This window comes from Oryx dammah, unplaced genomic scaffold (assembly GCF_014754425.2).
Source record: "Oryx dammah isolate SB20612 unplaced genomic scaffold, SCBI_Odam_1.1 HiC_scaffold_29, whole genome shotgun sequence".
Classification (NCBI taxonomy): Eukaryota; Metazoa; Chordata; class Mammalia; order Artiodactyla; family Bovidae; genus Oryx; species Oryx dammah.
In genome coordinates, this window is record NW_024070213.1 from 72,084,440 (window position 1) to 72,104,734 (window position 20,295).

Below are 20,295 nucleotides of genomic sequence, written 5' to 3' on the forward strand. Positions count from 1 at the left end.
CTGCCCTGGAAATTCTACATTTTTTCCTGTATTTGTGCAAAAATATTGTGGACTCAGTTTTGCTGCATTTGGATAAATGCAAAAGAAGTATGATGTGCTTAAGCTGTTGTGAGTAAAATGTTTTTAAAAGATAATCATTTTTTCCATGTAATAACTCTCTAGAGAAGCCAAACCCTTGAAATGCTTGAAACAAACAGAACTGAAACAGTTGATCGTTTTATTTCAAAATATCTACAAAGTTTTAATTTTCCATTATACAAATTTTTCAAAATTCAGACATTATTCAAATATAAGCCAAAGTCCTTATACAAACAGAATACACACAAAGATAAAAATATACATATTCTCTCAGCAAACTTTGTTACATAAATAAGAAAAGTATATACAAAAGCTAGTATTTTCAATATGAAGTACAATTATTTTAACACTGTAACCACAAACAGAAGGTACTAAAATAAACACCACAGCAAAATTAAAGGAACAACAAATTCATTTTATGACATCTACAATTGTAAAGATACATAAAGCCCATCTTCAGGTAATCTATACTTCATATTTAGATCTTAATTTTTACTTTATTCATATTTAAGAATATTCTCTGGATAGGGGAAATTCACAATTCTACCAGCTAGCCCTGATACTTTATATAAGTTAGAACATGTGAAGAACTATATAATCTATGTCTTTATACTTTGGGAACAGATGCAAAAAAAATCCTTCAAAAGTTAAAATTTCATGAACCTGTGTTAAAATTTTTCCAGTAGATTGAATTGAGTATTGCAAAAAAAGAAAAAAAAAAAAATTCTTTTAAGTGGGAAATGTTAGCAAAAAATCCAAATACTTGAAGTCTTAACATAGTAAAGTAATAATGAAAAAGTATGCCAATGGTTCCCCCCAGATAAAAGCAACTCAACTAGGTGTCTGCCTAGTTATGTTTTACCCCAGAAATTCTCCTTCCTTTTCTGAGCTCGTGCCAGAGTTTGAAAAGCCTGGAGACTAGAAGCTGCAGAGCGAGCAGAAATTTCAGATAATCTGTCCTCATCTGCAATGAAAGAATTATATTCAGTGCAAAAAATCTCTTATAAAAATACTATGTTTCAAAACATCAAGTGAAAATTAAAAGCATCAAGCTCTGTAATGTAAATATTGACTATCAGAAACACATAATCTATTAAAATATAAGATTAGTATTTTTAGGATGGTTCACAGTAATTTTCCAAGTTTATCATATTTAGAAATCAAACATTTCAATATTAAATGAGCATTCTGTTTTTTTCTGAAATCCCACTATGTCATTACACAAACACATGGACTGTGATTTTGGTATTACTTGGAAACAATTCATCATCATACTGTCTTGTCCTACTTTAAAAAGCACAGCTGTCTGAGCAAAAGAAACCTTCACATTTTAAAAACAAAATGTCATACCTTCACATGGTACCCATATCACATTTCTAAAGTAATTTCACTTAATATAGAAATGATGTCTGACTTCAATATGCTACCCTTCATTATTACTGAAATTCCTCATTCTGAGTAAGCAAATCAATTATCAAGTTATTTGTAAACACTGTTCTTCCATTAAAAAGAAAACAAGACAGGATTCAGTGTCCAGATATTGGCATTTCAAAACATAACTTGATTTCTAGCTCACTGAATTCTGAAAGGAGTCTCAAACTTGCTAAGAAGAAAGACCCTTCAATGTGTGTGAAGCCATAATACATAAAGTATTCAAATTTACTTTCAAATTCAAAATTTATAAACAGTAATTTTATACTTCTTAGGTTGCATTAAAATAGTAATTTCAATTGTTCAACATCAAGAATTCAAAATTCCTCCTGCCACCATTATCAGTAACCGAATTTTTCAGAATAAAAACTACACAAGAGAAAAACACTCATTTTCCCAATGATGTATTTTTTGAGAATATACAGACATTTGAAGAAAATGATGGATGTGATGCTAGGCCGAATTCCTGAGCCACCAGTCAGCCAGGGTGGAAAACAGAGTGCTGATAGTGGGTGTGATGCATCTCTTGCCATCCATTTGCTTTAAAACAGATTCTTCAAGGCTTAGTGCCTACTTTACTCATGTATAACATGGGGATAGTTTACCCCCTTCACAGAGTTTTAGGGATCTAATGAAAAGACATCTATGGAAGTACTCTGTAAACTATAAAGTGCTAACCAAATGTAAAATTATTATACTATTATAAACTACTATCTAATAAAATATACTTTTATCTTGTGTTATTTGACTGTTGAAATACCTTCATCATTAAAGGCTTCATGCTGAGGTAACTGGAAATTGTTCATCCTTGATTTTCCCACTTAAAAAAAAAAAAGCCATAAGAAATTATCCTTCAAAGCCACCCAACAATATATCTTACAATCAATTTGAAGAGAAGGTAGACTGTCAAAAAGTTTAATTTTATACCTTTAATAGAAATTCCTGCCAAAGGGCCATTCATTAATTTATAATATGCTTAGCAAATATGTAAACAAACAGGGGATAACCTCCTGGGATTCTTCTCAATGACAATACTAATCTAACTTGAAAGAAATACTATAAGCTTCTCTTTAAAGATGACAGTTGGACTATACACATGTACAAAAGCAATATAAACCCAGGACAAAGAAAATGGGAAACAAGAAAACAGAAACAAAAGTTTAAAAAGTGGAAAGCAAATGGAAGGCAGTGAGTGTGTGGTTATCACAGCCAATGGAGCTGAATCCTAAGGCAGCAGAGAAGGGAAACCAAGAAGCAATCGATTTGCTCCCCTGATGGCTGGGTGGTTGGGAGTACTGAGTACCACTGAAAGCTGAAGGGAAGGGAAAACTGAATCAGGAATCTAATTGTCTTTCTACAAAATAGTCTACCAGATCCATCTTTAATTTTGCACAGCAGGGTAACTGCTCATCTCCCAAAAGAGGAATTGAGGTCTTATTGCTAAAGAAGGTTTATCACAGCCACTTTGACTGAAAGACACCAGATTCAACTGGGGGAAAGGAGAAACCATATCCCAAATAGGGGCATTATATATATGTATCATTTATCTTCTCAACCAGGTAAAACATGCTATCCATGAAATAATAACAGAATGCTTATATAAAAGGAGTATGCAATGTTTTAAAAAAAACTTAGGAATTAAAAATGTAGCAACATATTTTAAAACTCAAGTAGAAGATAAAAATTAGTAACCCTTTCAAATTAAAACAAAAAGACAGAGATGGAAAATATGACAGTTAAGATAAGAAATAGCATCTTCGACATGTCCAACATCTGAAAAATAACAGTGCCAGAAGGGAGCAAAAGAGACTGGAGGGGAAGAAATTACTGACTAAATAATTTAAGAAAATTTCCCAGAACTGAGGAACATGACTTTTCAGATTGAAGAGCTCTACTGAGTACTAGCAAAATGAATGAAAAGGGACCCACCATAAAATTTCAGAGCACTAAGAATAAACAAGATGCTAAGAGCTGTCAGGAGGAAAAAAAGTCACACACAAAAGATCAAAAATAAAAAGTGCATCAGATTTCTCAACAATAATAATGGACATAAAAAAAAAAAAGAGCAGAGCAATAGCTAATAAAACTGAAGGAAAATATTTATGACTTGAATTCTATATCCAGGTAACTTTGGTAATGTCTGAAGACATCTTTGGTTGCCATACCTGGGGAAGAGGTGCTATGGCATCTAATGGGTTGCCTATACATTTTTGGAAAAGACACATCTCACACTTAGACCAAAGTGAACTTGGGGACAGCACAACTAAGTGTGTCAAAGATGAGATTTTTTTTCTGTTTAAAGAAATCTACTATGTTAACTAAAACTAAATAACACAGTATACTTATAGCCTCTGTATCTGTCAATATAGCACTTTCATTTTAATAGACAAAAAATTAAAACCTAAATAATTACCATTATGCTGGAATTCTGGATCTCTCAGGGAGCCCTGAATTCGACGAGAAGGATGCCAGTAGGATGTGGCGCAGGGTGGAGAAGCAGATTTCCCAGCTGTGTTAGGTGGGTATTCTGGCATTTTTGAAACTGGAAGAGCTGTCTCAACAAATTTGGGGATATTGGGTTCAGAATCTTCCCTCAAAGGCAAGGGATCAACTGTTTTAATACCAGCAGCTGGAGAAGTCAGGAGGGATAGAGCACGACTTTCTTTCTAGATGACAAAAAAAAAAAAAAGCATATATGTGGGTACACATATATAAATAAAACAGACATTTAACAAATAACCATAAATGAAATAGGGAAAAATATGGGGAAAATTTATGAAACCTTCATGTGGGGAAGATTTTATAGGACTAACAACCAATATAATGATACTTACCTAAATAACAACAATATGTAAATACTTTAAAAAAAAAAAGAAAAATGACAAACTTGGGGAAAATACACAACTTATTGGACTGACAATGAATCACCATTGATACATAAATATTTCTTTAAAAGTAGCAAGATCAATCTAATTTAAAGGTAAAATAAGGACATATATCAACAATTCCTAAACAAACTACAAATAGCAAACACATTCTACACCTCACTCATCAAATAATTTCAAAATACAAGTATTAATATAAGTACTAATTTTTTGCTTAACAAATTATAAAAATAAAGTTTAAGAAGCAAACTCTAACACCCTGAGCTGACAAAGATGTAGTGAAACTGGCACTCTCATCAATGTTACTGGCAGCACAACCTTACAGAGGAGCTGGTAAATCACAGCAAAAGCCTTAATACTGTGGGTCTCTGACCACAAAGTTAATACTTAAGGAATCTTTACATAAAAAGAGGTAACAACAATAAGAACAAAAATGTAGGTAAAGGATGGATGATTTCTTTACAGCATTTTTCAAAACAGGAAAACTAGGATATAACAATAGGCATCTAGTTTTAAGAAATGTTTCAACAATAAGCATCTAGCCTTTAAAAAAAACTATAACTACAGATATCATATTCACAATTAAAAATCAAATTATAAATTAATTACATGGAAGTACATTTACAACACATTGCTAGGTGAGGAAAAATATATTATGAAAACTTATCTACAGTATAATAAACAAATACACTTTATATCTAAGTAACTCAAACTCAACAACGGCTGTTTCTACAGTTGGTATGACTTTAACTTTTTTGGTTTGGTCAGTATTTTCTGTTTTTCCCCAATGATTATGTATCACGAGGGTCAAAATCCCTGTATAACTGTCACTTTTAGGATAATGTAAACCAGTAAAATCAAATATAGCTCCAAATTTTCCTGATTACTCCTTGTAATTGTTGCCTTTAGTTATTAACTTCAAGTTTATCAGTGCAATGTTCAAAACACTACTTTCTGATCTTAATCATCATTTTCTGCAATTAGAAGGCTTGGCTTATTGCTTCAAAGGGGAGATAGCCTGAGGTCTCACCCTAAAAAACAAATTTTAAAAAATCAAGATCTATTAATAAGATAAAAAACACAAATCTTCCACTTGCTTCCCTTTCTTTTTTTTTAATTAAATTTTTATTTTTACTTTATTTTGTAATACTGTATTGGTTTTGCCATACATTGACATGAATCCACCATGGGTGTACATGCGTTCCCAAATATGAACCCCCCTCCCACCTCCCTCCTCATAACATCTCTCTGGGTCATCCCTGTGCACCAGCCCCAAGCATCCTGTATCCTGCATCAGACATAGACTGGTGATTCGTTTCTTACATGATAGTATACATGTTTCAATGCCATTCTCCCAAATCATCCCACCCTCTCCCTCTCCCTCAGAGTCCAACGAAGATGTCTTATGAAAATTTATTTTTTTTCTTTTTGTACATAAGGGAATTTGGAATTTCTGTCAAGTTGGTTTTATTATTGTTAAAACCTGAATTAAATCTGTAAAATACTTGTAGTGCATGGGGTTCCCAGGTTTAATTTAACTGACTTCATGATCTGTTCTTGAACCTAAAAACCTCCTTACTGGCCTCACTGCTTCTACTCTCCCCCAGCATAACGTGCTCTCCACTGAGTAGCCAGTAATTTTATTTATCAAGTGTATCAGAGATTTATATTTGTTTAATAGCATGAAATCCTCCAAGGGCTTCCCACTCATATTAGAATAACATCCCCACTCCCTACCCAGCCTCCCTTCCCACCTTCATTCCCCACCTCTCCTCTGCCTCCTTCCTCCAGGCTCCACAGGCCTTTTCACTCTATCAAACTGTCACTGTTGTACACGTACCCTTGCTGTTCTTTCTATCTGGAAAACAATCTCTGGCCCACGTCTCTGCACTGGGCACCTCCCTCAATAGCCAGGTCTTGTTAAAATGTCACCTCCTCAGAGGTGCCTGTTCTGATGACTTAAAAACTGTCTCACCCACTCTTTGGAGGTTGTCTGCAGTTTTACTTAATTCACAGCACTCACTACTATCTGAAATTCTTTTTAAAAAATCATTTGTCTATTCTGCCAATGAAAATGTAAGTTTCATGATGGCAGAGATTTTATCTTGATTACCAATGAATCCCCAGATCCTAACAGTGCTTGGCACATTGTAAGAGCACAGTAAATTGTGGACTGAATGAATGAAAATGAAACTCCTGATATTCCCCTCCAAAGATGGCTGTGGTGCAGAGTTCTCTTACTCAGAGCATGGCACTCTCCATCAGTCCTGCTGGGTAAGTCAGAAACCTAGGAGCCACTATCCTACCCAGAACCAGGCCTTGATGTTGTTTCCCCTCACACAATTCTTTAATTTCACACATGTCTGTGCCCACCTTCCTAGTCCAAGCTATCATAGCTCCTACCTGGACTATTGCAATGGGCCTTCAGACATATCCATAGTCTATTCTTGCCTTCCATGGCCGCCAGAAAGATCTTGCAAAACATGGATCAATCACAACACTCCCATATTTAAAATATTTCAATGGCTTTCTATTTTAATTGAGATGAAAGAAATTCTTGGTATTGCTCTCTTTTCCAACCTCATCTTGTATCTGCTTCCTGCCACACACAGGACTGGCTTTTGTTTCTTAAAACCCTATGTCCTTTCTCTCCACAGATCCTGGCATATGCTATGCTTCTCCCCACTCTTTTTACCTAGTTAGCTCTTCTTCCTCTGTATCTCAACTCAATTATGACTTCTTCAAAGAAGCATCCTTGACTTTCAAGAAGCTTCCTAATCTCCATTACTGGGTCAATTTCTTCCAGAATAGCCGTATATACTTCTCTGAAACAATTACTAGTTTTAATTTTACTTTCTGGGGGCAGTGATTCTCACAGGACTGTAGGTTCAGTAAAATCATGGACCATGTCTGAAAGTGAAAGTCACTCAGTTGTATCGACTCTTTGCAACCCCATGAACTATACAGTCCATAAAATTCTCCAGGCCAGAACACTGGAGTGGGTAGCCTTTTCCTTCTCCAGGGGATCTTCCCACCCCAGGGATTGAACCCAGGTCTCCTGCATTGTGGGCAGATTCTTTACCAGCTGAGCCACCAGGGAAGCCCAAGAATACTGGAGTGGGTAGCCTATCCCTTCTCCAGCAGATCTTCCCAATCCAGGAATCGAACCAGGGTCTCCTGTAATGCAGGTGGATTCTTTACCAGCTGAGCTACATGGGAAGTCCAGTGTACCATGTCTACTTTCGCTTATTATCACAAGCACAGAATCTAGCATGAAGGTAAATGGATAAGAAACATCTGCTGGATAAAGTGAGCTAACAAACACTTGGGTTTTTAATATCATTTACAAAATGTACAGATGGTACTTGACAAACCAATACCATGAAAATTCTACTCTCAAGTCTTATGAGACAGTGCTGTTTAAGAGTTAAAAACGTGGGCTCTGAGAAGAGACTGCCTGGGGACAAATTCTGCTTCACTGTTTGGCAGCTGTATCACCTCAGTTTCACCTAAATGAGAATATTAACAATATTTACCTCACAGAGTCATTATGAAGACTGAACAAATTAATACATGTAAAGTACTTAGCACAGAGCCTAGAACATAGTAAGTGTTCAGTAAATGCTAGCTATTATCATCATCTCCACATAAGTTTCCCAAATTGCTGCTGCCCCATAATACTCTCACAATTCAAGGTATGTCATTAAAAGTTACCAGCAAAAAATATTTCTGGATATTATGATAGTAACTCTGTTAACTCCTATGGTAGAAAAGATAGAACGATATTAAACAATGGCAACTGAATGACAGGGATAATTTATTGCTTATGAATACATTGCTAATTCAATTGCTAAATGAATTATTGATATCAATTTATTGATAATTCAATGACTTATGGATTTAATGTTATGACAGTAGCTTTTTTAAGGAAAAAAGGGGGGAAATCATTGTGTATAACAGGTTTAATGACTCCTCGGCCTACCAGCAACCAAAGCGTAAACAATGGGGAAAAAAAACAAATCTAGTTCCTGGTACGGCTACCATTACGATCCAAATGATTGTCACCTCTTTCCCGGATACTGTAATTGACTAACTAGTTTCAATTACTTGCTCTTGCACCTCTGTTGTCCATTCCCAATACAGTAGCCAGAGTGATCTTGGAAAAACCGAAGTCAAATCATATCATTCCTCTGCTCCTCCAAAGACTTTGCATTTTATTCAGAATAAATAAATAGCTATGACCGCTAAGGCCCTACACAATTTAATCCCTCATTATGCCTCTGACCTCACTGCCCATTCTACTCTCTCTTGCTCTCATCTCCAGCCATGCTGACTCCCTGCCTGTTCCTCAAGGAATCAGGTACCGTCTCAGCTGGAGGACTTTGCACCTGCTGCTGCATGGGGTTGCTGAGGGTCAGACATGATTGAGCGACTTCACTTTCGCTTTTCACTTTCGTGCATTGGAGAAGGAAATGGCAACCCACTCCAGTGTTCTTGCCTGGAGAATCCCAGGGATGGGGGAGCCTGGTGGGCTGCCGTCTATGGGGTCGCACAGAGTCGGACATGACTGAAGTGACTTAGCAGCAGCAGCAGCTCTTTTTGTAAAATGCCCTCCTAGATATGCATATAGGTCAGTCAGTCCCTTACCTGCTTCAGATTCTGCTCAAATGCCACCCTCTCAGTGAGAACTTCCCTGGCCAATTCCCACTCACTTCCCCTGCGTTATTCTTCTCCTTAGCCCCTATCACTATCTAAAATACCATGTGTTTTACCTAACTATCCTGTTTACTGTCTCCCTCCTCCTCTAGAATGTGAATTCAGTGAGGGCCAGAATTTTTACCTGCATCTTTCGCTGCTACATCTCCAGTTAAATCAGGGCCTGGACAAAACTGTCTGAGTAGATGCATAATCAACAGTATTGTTTTTCTTCTCTCTCTCTCTGTTGTCACTACTGACAATATTTGAAAGTAAGCAGTCAAAATACAATGGCACTGCCCTCAAAAACAATTCAATGCCTTTGCCTTCTGAAAGTAAGTTAATAACATCATCTCCACATATGACAGACAGAATTTTCTAAAATCTGAACCTCTCATGTATTTATTGCATGTAACTAAAATAATCACTTCCTAAAGAGATGCTTTTCTCCAAAGTGTAAATATTTACCTTCCTAAAGTCATTCTTCAAAGTCTCTAAGCCATCCTGAGAGGATACTCTTTTCCTCTGTTCTATGACTGGAGGCTTCACTTTAGATGGAGACACTAAAACAGCACCACCTGGAAAAATACAGAAGATGCCACTGTTTCAATTTAAACTAAATTATCACGTAGAGGAAGCAGGTGAAAAAAGAACTGTACGGTGTCCACCTATTACCAACAGCTGGAGTGGTAAGATCATGATGAGTCCTCTGGATTCCACCCAGTTCTCTCAGCTTTGGAGTAGGAAGCCTGCCTCCTTTCCCTGAAGACACAGAAGACGACTCCGACCTACAAATAAGACAATTATGAAGCACGTCCTCTAGAAAATATGACCAAAAAAAAAATACTTTGCCATCATTATGCAATTAAAGCATAAACCTTTAAGAAAAGGCCATTTTGCTTCTGAAAAAATAAGAAACAAATCCACATGCAGTTAAGAGAAACTAACTACTGGAAAAGAGGGGAGATCACTGCAAGTCAGCAACACACTGGAGAATTCTTCCCCTGAATCAGAGCCTAGGTTCCATTAGCTGCAAAAATCGTGAGTGAATAATAAGGGGGTTGGACTATGAACAAAAAACACTATAACCAATGGTAGAGAACCATTCCCCAAAACAATTTGTATATAAATCAACAGAAATTAGCTATTTGCAGAAATCACTTATTTTAACATCACAAAACTTCTTTTTCGCTATAACCATCTGATAGTAAAGAATATTAGTTATTTTTCCTTAAGTCATAAGGGAAGTCATTCTTTCAGAGATATCTAGCTAATCATATCTTAAAAATCATAATTAGCAGGATATAAATAAAAAGAATACTAACTACTTCCTCCCCAAGTAATTCAGTGTTCAAGTGTTCAATTCCCAATTAGTGCAGTGGGACTAATGATTTGAGTGACTCAAATCCCTGAGTGAATCATATTATATAAACCATAAAGAAATGCCTAATTCATGACATTAAAGTAAAATCTGCTTTTTATTAGTCATGAAACCAAAACTGTAAACCACTATCATTAGGGACAAAATGAAATACTTATCTGTGTACAACAATGCGTCTACGTACTGATTAATTTTACGCACTTACTCTTCTTTGATCTTGTCTGCTTTACACGTTTCCTGCACCTCCAGCTTCTCCGGCTCTTCCATGTTGACCTGCCTGTCCCCCTCCTGCTCCTCCCGCTCCTCCTCCGTTGGTTGTTTCTGTATGTCTTCAGTGGTGTCCTCAGCATCCCACGCCAGACGCCTTCTAACAGGGATGGGAGCATTTGACACACCCAGTTTCTCTGTGGTAGTTTTCTGGGGCTGTTCTTCCAAGATAGTCTTTTTTTCTTCTAGCTGTGTAGAAGGACATTTCTGCAAAGTCTTATGGCTTGTAGGATCTCTGCGTAACAAAACAAGTTTTATTTTAAAATTTAGTAGTTTGAGGTTTCTAGTTGATACTTATTAAGTCCGGCATTTCCTTCCATGGTTCACAACTATGTTTCCCACTGATATTGCTTTGCCCAGATATTGAAGGAAAAAATCAAACTAAGACTTCATTTTATAGAAGTTAAAGTTATAATCTACTAAAATATTCCAAAATAAATTTATGTCCTTTTACTCCTACCATGACACATATATGCCTGTACTACTGCTGACAAAACTCCCATGTATCTTTCAATTGATAAATGCATACATAAACTAGGACCCCCTAAATGGTTTAACTTGTTCAGTTACTCAATTAGGGCTTGTGCACAAACTCGTGTGTACTTATACACCAAATTAAGCTAATTCAAATTTTGTATTTTAGATTAGGTGAATTTTTTTGAGTCACTGTTAAAGAACAAATTTTGTGGACTTTTAAAATCAGATGTCACCTAGTTATAATTTACAGTTCAATTTGGTATGTATGATCATACTAATACTCTATGAAAACAGAAAACTATTTTATTTGATGCAAATCAATGTGCTATTCCTCTGAATAGTTTGTGTTCACTTTAAAACCTAAAATAGAAGAGAATTGTTCCACAGAATCAGGGCCAAAGTTCCATATCAATCACAAAAATCCACTGATGAATGATAATGGATATGTACTAATAGCTAATATTCTCTAAGTTTTTATTATTGTTGTCTTTTTGTTTTGTGTTTTACTTTTAAAGTTTTATGTCTACTGCTTGTCATCCCCATTTTACTCTTAATTGCTGACAAGGAATATGATAAAATCCAAACTTCCAGATTTAAATTATGCATTATTTCTACACAGGTGTGTAAAGCAAGTATGTATAGCTTTACTTTTCACAAAAAATAAACTAAAAGTAGTTAGTGGCTGATATATTTCCATTTGACTATACAAATTTTGAGTCTTCATATCATGTTCCTACGTAATTCTATGATCCACATTACTCTATAACATACTTTTCCACCATCCACTAAGAACATCTCACCCAGCAAGATCTAGCGCTCTGATGTTGCTGCTAATGGTTCCTTCTGAGCTTGTGGTTGAGGAGACATCCCAACAGCGGTTGTTTTCAGACAGAATCTGATTCAGATGATCTCGAGAAAAATGGGTTCCCTGAACTCGTTTCCTATAAAACTCAGCCTTCTCTCGGAGTTCTTTAACCTATGCAGGAGAATTGAGATACCATGTATTATTTTAAACACTCCTTGGAAATACCACCAAGTAGCATATCCAAGACACTGCACAAATACAGCCAGAGACCAAGGAGAAAGAAAGGCAAAAATAGCCACATATATTCATAAGGCTATGTGCATTTTTAAGCAGAAATTAAAAGTCAAGCTTAAGCACAATGCAATTATTTTATTTCAGGCCAGCAGGCAGGGAGAAATTTGCAGCAGCTAAGAAAAACAGTGACACCTACTTCTTTCTTCAACTGAAATTATACAAGTACTCTATGCATTATTACAATTTTTAAAAACATGAAAGCGACCAACCTCCGCATACCACATGGCATTTAGAGAAGCCTAGGGGAGGAATACAGAAACATACTTAATGACAGGTTAATGCCATAAGTGAATATTAATGGGAATCAGTGAAATATCTTATTATTCTTCCTTCTAAATATATACCAAAACTTGTCAATCAATATTTTTTGTAGTACTTTTAACAACATTTAATTTGGTAACCAAGATACCTTAACATTGCCTTGAAAACCAACGACATTCTTGCATGAGTGGAATGCTGTCCACCACAAGGCAACCTAATGACTATTTTCCCACCTCTGGAAGAGTGCCGACATGCCAGAAAGCCCTAGCCTCAGTCTTTACTTCTTGGCTTATGTACAGCTGCTACTACCACAGAAGCACCACTGAGACAGTCTCATGACTTCCCCCTCCAAATTCCTCAACATTCCCTTGTAATCACCCAAACCAGTATTAAATACATAATTTAAAAGACTATCACAATAATAGATGTAATAAACTTGACAAAGTTAACAGGAAACCCCCCAAAAATATTCTGCTGAACTATATATGAGGTGACTCACATATTAATTCCCTCATATGCAAATAATATATTTTCACATGACAAGGAGTCTCTTATACTCACTGAAACTCTTTCATTTTATACATTATACTGCCACCTTCTGACTTTCTTAAATACAATCCCACAATGTAAAAAAACTAAGATGCAGCTTAAAATTGTTTTCAATAATCTATTTATTCTCAAAAAAGCTGTGTCACTTTTTCCTATCATAAAGACAGAGTATTAGCCTGAAAAGGCTATCTAGATGCTGTTTGCTAAAGAAGCTCTTCTCTCACTTGAAGACAAAAAAGCATATAATGAAATTAGACTGTGAAAGCAACTGGAGAAACATATCCTCAGCTCCTTAAGGATACTGATGCAGAGGGAGGCAAGCACTACATCTAATGAATCAGCCAAAGCAAAGGACAGCACCTGCCAGGGCAAAAAAAATCCCACAAAATCCCAATAGAATCCTATTGCTCTAATGAACCAAACCGGAAACATTCCCAAAGGATAATTCAAAACATTGTTTTCTTCAAATGTTTTCTTCACTGTCAAAAAAAATTGAGCCATATTCATTTACCATTTTTTTTAACTTACAGAAAATTACTAGTTAACGTTTATTTCATTTAACAGGTAGAATTGAGACACATGGATTGAGTCTGAACTCATAATCAGGGTATTCTGAATGCACAGGAACCTTGTAATAAAGTGCCTTGATAGAATCCAGATCTTATTTCTAATACGTCCCTGCATGCTTCAAATGTATCATGGTCACCTCATCACCCACATGATAAAATCTTCATGTCTTAGGATCACTTCCTACTCTGAGCTCTCAAAGCTCTTTGTGTATACCCTCATTAGTACTTATTTCATTTTTCTGGAATTACTGCTTTTGTCATTCTCCCCTACTAACCTACAAATCCCTTGAGGTAAGGGATAATGTAGCCTTTCAACACTGATTCCACAAGCTGTTCCTGAGTGTGGACTAAGTGCTAGGCCTGAGCTACACGGCTGGTAGCAAAGCTAAGCAAGAAAGGGCCTGCACTCAGTGAACTCACAATCTGGTAGAGGAGGCCGACTTCCTCCTATATGATGAATCATTATCATAACACTGTATGATCTACGCCATAATAAACAAATGAGATATAAACTGAAGGAAGGTTTCAAAAGGGGGTCCTACCAGTCCTGCGCTGAGGGAGGGTCGAGCAAGAAGGGGCCACGAAGAAGGCTGCATTCTATCCATGGGGGAGGACATCACTGATTGATGAATGAGAGGATGGACAAACATCCCCTCCATGTACACAGTGACCCAGTGTTATTTGACACTGATTCCTTTTAAAGAACGGAGTGGAGATACAGAAATTCTGTAAAAACTTTATTCAGCTTTGTCTGTTACTGACATTTAAAACAGTGCTTTAAATTGACTTTATCAGCAATCTTTGTTAATAATCTTCATGCTAATGTTGCGATATTTTGCAAATACTTAATTTTAAACTTCTGCAATCCTAAACTAATATGAAAAAATAGGAGGCTGATATTTTCGAAGTAAGGTGTTTGTTCTGCTAGAAAGCGTAAAAAAATCAGTGGCTTGAACTCAGTGTTAAAAACAATCCTCACTGCCAAAAACCAGAGTCACTAAAAAAGATATGAATAAGCCACGCCAAACAATTAAAGCAATACACACACCCCTTCCCAGGTCAAGTAATACAATCAGATTACATGACATAAATGCTAAAAATGTCTTCCTTTCTGAATTTCTCTTTCTATTAAGAACATAACTAAATTTGTTTAAAATTTAAATGTAAAAATTCAAACTCAGAAAATTGGGGAATAAAATACTTCTTGTTTCCAAAATTCACCCCCTGAAAATAAACAGTCATCTTATACCTAAAAGAGCTTAAAAGTCTGTCAAATTATAGAACGTCTCTCAAAAGTGGCACTTCATCTTGAAACAAAGTCCAATTTCTGGAAGCACATTAGAAAAAAATGATCTCAACCAATGTAGTTGGGATGATAAGAAGACTACCTAAAAATCAAGGGAAAAAGGCATTAACACACAGATCCAGCAGTTAATCTGAGGATGGGACTTAACAATTGCAATTGTTGGTTATTATTAAAAAACAACCCTTGAAGTGAGCATTTTAAAGAGGAATAGTCCCACTGGTTATAGTTTGGAGGTAACAAACAATTACTGGACCAAAAAGTCAACTACCTTAATGTTATGTGAATATGAACTTGGGACTTGGTTTAAAATACCTAGTGACTAGATTATTTATAGATTCAAAAAGTACAATATCTCAAAGAAAAAAGAAGGAAATGAAGATGACACATGGACTAGAAAACTGTAACATGACTTCAAGTGAGTTAATACTCAAATAATAAAGTTACCGATGTCCAAGTGCATTTGAAGAGTGAGAATAATATTCCATGAAATGTTAGGAGTAGGATAATGTGGGTATCCTTAATTGTTGGTACATCAAAAGCAGCCACATAAAGTATCTTCCAGGGAAAAAAATGTATATAAGATTTAAGTAAAATATTAAATGTCTATGACCTGGTCAACTAAAACTGTTATCACCATCAGCGATCACTAATCTCGTAATTAAAAATTCTTATTCTTTTCTAACTCCAATTTGCTTTTTGAATGACTTTGACCACGAAGTTAAGGCAAGCTATTCCACTAATTTAAACACTAAACCACCAGTAGTAATTAATAAAACACCCCAGAAAAGTCACATTACTATAGGAATCTTAAAGAGAGAAATCTTAAATAGGAAATCTTAAAGAAAGATCTTAAATTAACAACAAAAACAAAAACGTCCTCTTCCATGAGGGCAGGAAATAAGGACTGTTACCTTATCATGACTTCAGATGTAACAATCCTCAGAGTCCATTAAATGTTTAGATCTAAATCTTAACTACACTAAAGCCTTTGACTGTGCGGATCACAAACTGTGGAAAATTCTTAAAGAGATGGGAATACCAGACCACCTTACCTGCCTCCTGAGAAATCTGTATGCAAGTCAAGAAGCAACAGTTAGAACCGGACATGGAACAATAGACTGGTTCCAAATTGGGAAAGCAGTACATCAAGGCTGTATATTGTCACCCTGCTTGTTAACTTACATGCAGAGTACATCATGAGAAATGCTGGACTGGATGAAGCACAAGCTGGAATCAAGACTGCCAGGAGAAATATTAATAACCTCTGATATGCAGATGACACCACCCTTATGGCAGAAAGTGAAGAACTACAGAGCCTCTTGATGAAAGTGAAAGAGGAGAGTGAAAAAGTTGGCTTAAAGCTCAACATTCAGAAAACTAAGATCATGGCATCTGGTCCAGTCACTTCATGGCAAATAGATGGGGCAACAGTGGAAACAGTGACAGGCTCCAAAATCACTGCAGATGGTGAATGCAGCCATGAAATTAAAAGATGCTTGCTCCTTGGAAGAAAAGTTATGACCAACCTAGAGAGCATATTAATAAGCAGAGACATTACTTTGCCAACAAAGGCCCATCTAGTCAAAGCTGTGGTTTTTCCAGTAGTCATGTATGGATGTGAGAGTTGGACCATAAAGAAATCTGAGCACTAAAGAATTGATGCTTTTGAACTGTGGTGTTGGAGAAGACTCTTGAGAGTCCCTCAGACCACAGGGGGATCCAACCAGTCAATCCTAAAGGAAATCAGTCCTGAATATTCACTGGAAGGACCAAATGTGAAGCGGAAACTGCAATACTTTGGCCACCTGATGCGAAGAACTGACTTATTGGAAAAGACCCTGATGCTGAGAAGATTGAAGGTAGGAGGTGAAGCAAACGACAGAGGATGAAATGGTTGGATGGTATCACCGATTCAATGGACATGAGTCTGAGTAAGCTCTGGGAGCTGGTGATGGACAGGGAAGCCTGGCGTGCTGTAGTCCATAGGGTTGCAAAGAGTCAGACACGACTGAGCTACGGACACTACTGAACTGACTGAAACCCTAACTACCAACTCATCTTAATTTTAAAAAGTCTCAGGCCAAGAGATAATCTTTCCAAAACAAGGAGCTGACAGTGGTGCAGTCAGACAAACTAATCTTGAAAAATCAATCAGTCTTCACTTCGAGAGTGGAGGTCTGCAGGTTATAAAATAATCAAGTCTATAATGCTACAATTCTATAAACTGACTTCATTAACAAAAATAGTTGATTTTTAAAACATTTTTAACTTTAAAGACCTTATAATTAATCTCTAAGGAGCTAGTTGGTATTTTTTTTAAAAAAGTAAATACACTGATAAATAATATCCAACTGATACTTCTGGTGCTATCACTGCATCATATATCTTCAAAATGTAGTCTCTACTACTAAGTAAAACTATTGAAATTAAACTGAAGTAGTATCAGAGAAAATGTGGGTTTACTGAGTTTATATACTCACCTGATTTGGTATGTTTTCCTTCACACGTGTCCAAGCCCCAGATTTATATAAATACTGGGCCGGGCTCAGAAATTTTGCTCTATATTCTGAATTCACCTTCCTAACAGAAATGAAATGAGAGTAAATATTTCACCATGCTGATCAGCTAAATACTATGACATTTTTCTTACAAAATACATACCCAAGCCTTTGATGTCTCCAAGGAGTAAGTTTCTTTTTAGGCTGGTTTGAGTCTTTTGATTCCATCTCTCCTTCTGATTTTAAAGGATCATCTGTTTTATTACACTAAAATGAAAATAATTTGAACTTTTCATGCTTCATTTATGTTATACATTAAAGTGAAAATACAGATGTCATAAAGTATACTTGGATACTGAATTATAATTGCTTTTAAAACTAAGATTTTACTACTAAGATAATGCAAAAATCACAAGTCAACAGCAAGTTTTGAAACTAGTCTATCTGGTTAGTTTCTTGAAGTATATAGCTCAGGATATGGTTTCATTTTCTAACAGTAAAAATTTTACATATTTGGCTAGGAAAAATGTTTTAATTATGTCAAGGTTACTTATTTAGATGTTCAACTACCTTTTGAACATTGGTCTTATATTTTCCTTTGATATTCTAAATCTACACTTAATTGTTACAATAATTAAATGGAAGGTCCCAAAAAGTAAGTTAGCACATTGCTTTACTGAATAACTTAACAATTCTTTTTCTCTTTAAGAATATCGTAAGTCCAAATAAAAAAGTATCATAATTATTATACACATATATTATATATAATATATATGTATGATTTTTATAATACATATATAACTGTAATATCTTTATTATATATATATATAATTTTACTTTTAGTCATATAGTTTTCACTCTTAGAATCCATAAAATAGGTATGACATTCCAGGAGATTTAAAAACAGGACCTATCCCTGATTTACCTATAATTTACAATAGTTTTAACCTGATGATGCAACTCAAACAGCTATAAACTTTTTACAGAAGTAGGTGTTTGTATGTATTGAGGTAAGTCGTGTGAATTATACTGGCTATAACTTGGTATACTAAAGCTCTAGTTTAAAATAACATGTGTGTATGTGTATTTCTGTCTTAATTTCCCTTGAAGTATGTGTTTCTATCACCACTGTAACCCCTGAAGTTCACATTACTGTAAGGCCAATCATTTGATATTAGGCATAGCAGACTTACCTGCTGTATTATTAAGCATTCGTTGCACTGTATTATACTTAATTATTTACATCTCTGTCTACCCCATGCAACAAAAGCTCGTGGCCCAAGAGCTGCTTAAGGCTTAGTGTGGTTATAATTGTATTCTCAGTACCTACCAGTGCCTGGCTTCTACCAACAGCTCAATGAACATCTGACATTAAGTGAACAAACAAATAAATGAACTAGCTAAAAACAAAAATCTCAAATGGTGATAAGTAAAAGGAAACTTATAAAGTTGCAAATGGTGGTAAGTAAAAGAAAATGTGATATTATAAAGTAATTAGCCTCCAACTAAAATAAATAAATTAAAAAAAAAGAATTGACAAATACCTTCTTTTCAGGAGATATTGTTTCAAAATTTCCGTTTTCCTTCAAATGGCTTCTTAATTTTGGTTCTTTCACTGGGGATAAGCCCTTAAAATTTCTTTTGTATTCAGTTTCATGGATGACCGAGTTACCTTTGAATTGTGGAACAAATTTGCTTTTATTGTGGAAAACCTTAAAACAAAAATTACTTTAGTTTAGTTTTTTTTGTTAAATATATAGAACTTAGAACTTCAATTGCTTAAAGCATTCCACATATAAAGTTTAATCATCAGGATACAAAAAAGGGAAAATTATATACGACTATAATTTCATTTCACATGGCTAATAAATAGCCATTGCAACAAAAGCAAAAATAGGCAAATGGGACTGTGTCAAACTTAAAAAAAACTTCTCTACAGAAAACAATCAACAGAGTGAAGAGACAAACTATTGAGTACAAGAAAATATCTGCATACATCTTGTAAGGGGTCAATTTCTAAAATATTTAAAGAAATTAAGGAACTCAATAGCAGGAAACAACCTGATTAAAAAATGGGTAAAGAGGCATAAAAACAGACACATAGATCAATGGAACAGAATGAGTCCAGAAACAAGCCCACGCATATATGATCAATTAATTCATGACAAAGGAGTCAAGAATGTAAAAGGGGAAAGGGTTTCTTCAATAAATGCTGCTAAGAAAACTGGATAGCCACATGTAAAAGAATGAATCTAGGCCATTATTTTATGCCATATATAGAAATTAAATCAAAATGGATTACAGATTTTAATGTAAGCCCTGAAACCATAAAACTCCTAAAAGAAAACATAGGCTAAGCTCCTTGACATGGATCTTAATGATTTTTTGGATTTGACACCAAAAACAAAGGCAACAAAAGCAATCATAAACAAGTGGGACTACATCAAACTAAAACATTTCATACAAGAAGGGAAAACATCAACAAAATTAAAACATAACCTATGGAATGGATGGCTTCACCAACTCAATGGACAGAGTTTGGGTGAACTCTGGGAGTTGGTGATGGACAGGGAGGCCTGGCGTGCTGCAATTCACGGGGTCGCAAAGAGTCGTACACGACTGAGCGACTGAACTGAACTGAACTGATGGAATGGGAAATTTTGCAAATCATATGTGATAAAGAGTTAATATTCAGAATAATAAAGAACTCATAAAACTGAATAGAAAAAAAACAAGCTGATTAAAAATAGGCAAAAGAACTTTTTTCCAAAGAAGACATAAATGGTCAACAGGTACATG

The 20,295-nt window shown here is 35.5% G+C and overlaps 1 protein-coding gene across 2 annotated transcripts in view; it reads right to left on the reverse strand.

Moving 5' to 3' along the window:
- Positions 1-202: 202 nt before the first annotated feature.
- The window catches only part of MDM1 (Mdm1 nuclear protein), a 29,144-nt gene continuing 9,051 nt past the window's right edge, over positions 203-20,295 (reverse strand). The window contains exons 5-15 of one of the 2 annotated variants that reach the window (XM_040233404.1): positions 19,041-19,208; positions 17,660-17,763; positions 17,479-17,578; positions 12,523-12,552; positions 12,015-12,190; positions 10,676-10,972; positions 9,765-9,877; positions 9,558-9,667; positions 3,923-4,175; positions 2,270-2,329; positions 203-1,042 (exon numbers count right to left, since the gene is read on the reverse strand). In XM_040233404.1, the coding sequence (XP_040089338.1) occupies positions 930-1,042; positions 2,270-2,329; positions 3,923-4,175; positions 9,558-9,667; positions 9,765-9,877; positions 10,676-10,972; positions 12,015-12,190; positions 12,523-12,552; positions 17,479-17,578; positions 17,660-17,763; positions 19,041-19,208 (1,524 nt within the window). In that variant the 3' untranslated portion in view covers positions 203-929. The remainder of the gene's footprint in view (positions 1,043-2,269; positions 2,330-3,922; positions 4,176-9,557; positions 9,668-9,764; positions 9,878-10,675; positions 10,973-12,014; positions 12,191-12,522; positions 12,553-17,478; positions 17,579-17,659; positions 17,764-19,040; positions 19,209-20,295) is intronic. The other variant, XM_040233405.1, reaches the window with a different exon arrangement.